Raw genomic sequence first — 6,000 nt, 5'->3', positions numbered from 1 at the left:
GAGCTACTTGTTGGGGCAGGCTTTTGGTCCAGCCCTGCTTTAACACACCTGACTCTACTAATTGGCTGAATCACCTCAATGAACTGAATCAAGTGTGTTGCTGCAAAAACTTTACATTCCCAATGTCCCTCCAAAAGGAGGATGTTAGCCACCCGTGTTGTTGTCATTAGGATGTGAATGGAAGCTAACAAACTGAGGGACCTACCTGAAATCTGGCCAATAACAAACTGAATCTGGACAACAAGAAACATTTTTGTTTTCTGTTGCAAAACATTTTGCTACGGTTCACTAATAAATATGACCCTGTTCTCACCTGTGGGGGTGCTGGAGTGTCGCGGTAGCCGGGCAGGATCTTGAGGGTGACGCCCCCCTGGCAGTCCCTCAGCAGCTCCAGCAGCTCCTTGGGATCGCTGCCCACCTCGCGCCCGTTCACCTCCCTGATCACGTCGCCCGCGTGCAGCATGCCCTGCCGGTCGATCATACTGCCGTGCAGGATCCTGGCGATCACCAGCTCCCCGCGTTCCACCCTGAACGTCACGCCCTGAGGAGGAGAAGAGAGGGGGATTGAGAGAATGGAGAGAGAGGTTAATGCATGAGAAGGGATTGAAATATTCCATGTATCTAACCTGCTAACTACAAACTATGAACAGTCATCCAGATCTCGCAGATTGATTGGTAATGTCTGAGACGACGTCCTAAATGGTACCCTGTTCCCTACATAGTGCACCACTATTGACCGGAGCACGGCTAAAAGTAGTGCACTATATAAGGAATAAGGTGTCATTTGGGACTCAGTCATTAACTCACCAGTGGTTCGCCAGCCTTCTTCTGAATGCCAATTATCCTGACGGCGTCGGCGGGCATGAGAGGGACGGTCGCCATGGCATTACTGTTCACCTCCGACGGCATCTCATAACATTTAGCTGCCACCTTGTCATGGGCCTCAATCAGAGACTGGAGAGAGAGAGAGAGAGAGAGACAGTTAGCTGCCACCTTGTCATGGGCCTCAATCAGAGACTGGAAAGAAGAGAGAGCGACTGGAGAGAGAGAGAGAGCGACTGGAAGAGAGAGAGAGAGCGACTGGAAGAGAGAGAGAGAGAGCGACTGGAAGAAAGAGGGACTGGAGGAGAGAGGGACTGGAGGAGAGAGGGACTGGAGGAGAGAGGGACTGGAGGAGAGAGGGACTGGAGGAGAGAGGGACTGGAGGAGAGAGGGACTGGAGGAGAGAGGGACTAGAGGAGAGAGGGACTAGAGGAGAGAGGGACTAGAGGAGAGAGGGACTAGAGGAGAGAGGGACTAGAGGAGAGAGGGAGAGACATGATTATTGAAGAGTGATTGTATTATTCCAGTAGAACACTAAGCCAACGAGGAAAAAAACATCACCACACAGAAAGGAAACCGTGTAAAACAGTTGGATTCGTAACCTCACTCCCCAGCTGAACACGTCTCCACTCACGCTATAAAAAAATGAAAACAATGGCTCACATTTCTATAGAGCCGTTCTGCTAGAGCTGTTCTGCTAAGTGTGTGGTCATGTTTGTTTGTGAGGCAGAGGATCCCTGGTTGCAGCCCGGTAAGGGACAAGGACGTGACACTGTTAATCAAGTTACAACATCCCAACACACACCAACATATCACACAGACCTGTCTCCACACCCTCCTCCTCCACATATCACACAGACCTGTCTCCACACCCTCCTCCTCCACATATCTCACACACCTGTCTCCACACCCTCCTCCTCCACATATCACACAGAGCTGTCTCCACACCCTCCTCCTCCACATATCACACAGACCTGTCTCCACACCCTCCTCCTCCACATATCACACAGACCTGTCTCCACACCCTCCTCCTCCACATATCACACAGACCTGTCTCCACACCCTCCTCCTCCACATATCACACAGACCTGTCTCCACACCCTCCTCCTCCACATATCACACAGACCTGTCTCCACACCCTCCTCCTCAATATATCACACAGACCTGTCTCCACACCCTCCTCCTCCACATATCACACAGACCTGTCTCCACACCCTCCTCCTCCACATATCACACAGACCTGTCTCCACACCCTCCTCCTCCACATATCACACAGACCTGTCTCCACAACCACCTCCTCCACATATCACACAGACCTGTCTCCACACCCTCCTCCTCAACATATCACACAGAGCTGTCTCCACACCCTCCTCCTCCACATATCACACAGAGCTGTCTCCACACCCTCCTCCTCAAAAACACTATTTCATCATGTCGTAGTCAAGCAGCAACACTCATTGATTTACTACCAACTGACAAGAGAGAAACACACAACCGACTGGGTAACTGCCCCTCCAGTGTATATGAACCAATCACAGCTCTTCTTCACAAGTAGACTACACTTCTTCACAACCAGTGCATGTTTAAGACCAAAAGTAGCATGCAGGAAATACAATCATGAATCAGTCCCACAGGAAGGAAAGGAGGAACAAGACTGTTAAGTTCTCACCTGCAGAGCAGCCATATCACAGGATGAATATCTGACACACACACAGAGAGAGACAGAGAAAAACAAAGACAGAGACCGAGAGAGACAGAGCAGCAACATGCATCAGTACAGATCTGGTTCACACATGATAGAACTCCCTAACCCAGAAATGTGTCTACCTCCCCCACTTGACCCCTCCATTCCCATTGGACCAGGGACATAGCCCCCCTCAGGCCGCAGTTTCTCATTGGTCCAGACAGAATAGGCTATTTTTATCTCTAGGAGGGGCAAGTAGAAGAGGCAGAGAGAGTCAAAGACAGATTATTATAACCAATTGATACCAGGGTCTCATTTACAAATGGTGCCCCGAGGAAAACAATTTCTTCATAATAATAATAATAATAATAATAATTATAAATTAACACAACGGCTCCAACACCACAAAAACAATGATTCAATCCAAACAGTTGCAGTTCTCCTTAAACACATTCAGTATTACAGCTCTAGCTGCCGTAGAGGCACCAGAGAGTCACAGCCCCAACTGCCGTAGAGGCACCAGAGAGTCACAGCTCCAACTGCCGTAGAGGCACCAGAGAGTCACAGCTCTACCTGCCGTAGAGGCACCAGAGAGTCACAGCTCCAACTGCCGTAGAGGCACCAGAGAGTCACAGCTCCAACTGCCGTAGAGGCACCAGAGAGTCACAGCCCCAACTGCCGTAGAGGCACCAGAGAGTCACAGCCCCAACTGCCGTAGAGGCACCAGAGATTCACAGCCCCAGCTGCCGTAGAGGCACCAGAGAGTCACAGCTCTAGCTGCCGTAGAGGCACCAGAGAGTCACAGCTCTAGCTGCCGTTTAGGGCCCCGAGAGTCACAGCTCTAGCTGCCGTAGAGGCACCAGAGTCACAGCTCTACCTGCCGTAGAGGCACCAGAGTCACAGCTCTAACTGCCGTAGAGGCACCAGAGTCACAGCTCTAACTGCCGTAGAGGCACCAGAGTCACAGCTCTAACTGCCGTAGAGGCACCAGAGTCACAGCTCTAACTGCCGTAGAGGCACCAGAGTCACAGCTCTAACTGCCGTAGAGGCACCAGAGTCACAGCTCTAACTGCCGTAGAGGCACCAGAGTCACAGCTCTAACTGCCGTAGAGGCACCAGAGAGTCACAGCTCTAACTGCCGTAGAGGCACCAGAGAGTCACAGCTCTACCTGCCGTAGAGGCACCAGAGAGTCACAGCTCTACCTGCCGTAGAGGCACCAGAGAGTCACAGCTCCAACTGCCGTAGAGGCACCAGAGAGTCACAGCTCTACCTGCCGTAGAGGCACCAGAGAGTCACAGCTCTACCTGCCGTAGAGGCACCAGAGAGTCACAGCTCTACCTGCCGTAGAGGCACCAGAGAGTCACAGCTCCAACTGCCGTAGAGGCACCAGAGAGTCACAGCTCTACCTGCCGTAGAGGCACCAGAGAGTCACAGCTCTACCTGCCGTAGAGGCACCAGAGAGTCACAGCTCTACCTGCCGTAGAGGCACCAGAGAGTGCGTATGTATGACGTTCTGAAGGCTTTTCTAAATCGGTACGTAATAGTGGAACCTCGAGGGTTCACCATCCCTGTGAACGGGTTTAACAGTGACGTGAGGAACATCAGAAGCTTGTATAGTAGAGCTTTGTCAACAGAAAGAGAGTAATGAAGTGATGTACAGGACTTTGAGGAGGAGCAGCCTACCTTTTGATACAGGATGCAGTGATGCATATTGAAAATGTCACCTGTGATAAAGTGAAGGACGCCACGGTAGACTGACGACATCCAATGGTTTAAGATTAGTGGCTGCTACACTGCCATGAATGGTGTCACCATAGTCAAGAACTGGCAGGAGGAGTTGACTGCACAATCTCCTTCCTGCTGTTTAGGGAGAGGCATAATCTATTTATATAAAAAGAAGACTACTAATTTCAGCTTCTTTTGGTATTTGTTTCATCAGTCCAGTGACATACAGAACCATGTGATGGTAAATGCATCATACAGGGATGATTTATATATTTTGAAAGTTACATATCTTGAAAACCTTTTGGGACGATGTCAACAATGGACTAGTGAAACAGATACTAAAATATAGTTTCGTGGTAGAATTTTTCCTTTAAAACTAGCTCATCCGGGTCAAATTATTATCAAGCCAAAAGCCCAGATATTTATAGGCAGGAACCTGCTCTATGAAAGAACCATCCAATGCATAAATGTGTAAACCATCGGAAGTATTTATACGAGAATTACAAATCATCATACATTTAGTTTTTAACGCATGAAGTACCAATTTTAAAATCAACAAGGACTTTCTGCTAGGTGACAAAATCAGACTGCAGCCTGGTCAGCCGTAAGGCCAATAGCGGACATAACAGTGTCATCTGCATACAGATGAATGGTACAGGTTTTTGCAGATAGACCAATATTTATATAAATAGCAAAGAGGACAGGTCCCAAAATAGACCCCTACAGGACACCTTTAGTAATATCAAGGTATCTTGACACCATCAGAAAGCCCACATTGTGTCCTGACTGATCGATACTGTACACAAAAGTATGTGGACAGCCCTTCAAATTAGTGGATTCAGCTATTTCAGCCACACCCGTTGTTGACAGATCTATAGAATCGAGCACACAGCCATGCAAACTCCATAGACAAACATTGGCAGTAGAATGGCCTTACTGAAGTGCTCAGTGACTTTAAAACGTGGCACCGTCATAGGAAGTCAGTTCGTCAAATGTCTGCCCTGCTAGAGCTGCCCCGGTCAACTGTAAGTGCTGTTATTGTGAAGTGGAAACGTCTAGGAGCAACAACGGCTCAGCCGTGAAGTGGTAGGCCACAAGCTCACAGAACGAGACCGCCGAGTGCTGAAGGGGGTAGAAATCATCTGTCCTCAGTTGGGGTGGCAGGGTAGCCTAGTGGTTAAAGCTTTGGACTAGGAACCGGAAGGTTGCAAGTTCAAATCCCGAGCTGACATGGTACAAATCTGTCGTTCTGCCCCTGAACAGGCAGTAAACCCACTGTTCCTAGGCCGTCATTGAAAATAAGAATTTGTTCTTAACTGACTAGTTAAATAAAGGAAACACTCACTACCGAGTTCCAAACTGCCCCTGGAAGCAACGTCAGCACAAGAACTGTTCGTAGGGAGCATCATGAAATGGGTTTCCAAGCCTGATATACACCATGCGCAATGCCAAGCGTCGGCTGGAGTGATGTAAAGCTCACCGCCATTAGACTCTGGAGCAATGGACAATCACTCTCTTGAAAGATGAATCTCGTTTCACCATTTAGCAGACTGACAGACGAATCTGAATTTGGCGGATGCCAGGAGAACATTACCTGTCCCAATGCATAGTGCCAACTGTAAAGCTTTGTGGAGGAGGAATAATGGTTTGGGGCTGTTGTTCATGGTTCAGGCTCGGCTCCTTAGTTCCAATGAAGGGAAATCTTAACGCTACAGCATACAATTAGATTACTAGATTGTGCTTCCAACTTTGTGGCAACAGTTTGGGG

The 6,000-nt window shown here is 48.9% G+C and overlaps 1 protein-coding gene across 1 annotated transcript in view; it reads right to left on the bottom strand.

Annotated features, from left to right (window-relative positions):
• LOC135519812 (protein PALS2-like) overlaps positions 1-6,000 on the bottom strand; it is a 39,347-nt gene that overhangs the window by 16,816 nt on the left and 16,531 nt on the right. The window contains exons 5-6 of the mRNA XM_064945024.1: positions 808-954; positions 314-541 (exon numbers count right to left, since the gene is read on the bottom strand). Coding sequence (XP_064801096.1) covers positions 314-541; positions 808-954 — 375 coding nt within the window. The remainder of the gene's footprint in view (positions 1-313; positions 542-807; positions 955-6,000) is intronic.

This window comes from Oncorhynchus masou, chromosome 29 (assembly GCF_036934945.1).
Source record: "Oncorhynchus masou masou isolate Uvic2021 chromosome 29, UVic_Omas_1.1, whole genome shotgun sequence".
NCBI classification, from domain to species: domain Eukaryota; kingdom Metazoa; phylum Chordata; class Actinopteri; order Salmoniformes; family Salmonidae; genus Oncorhynchus; species Oncorhynchus masou.
The sequence above is the reverse complement of the archived record's forward strand: the minus strand, read 5'-3'. Positions and strand labels throughout refer to the sequence as shown.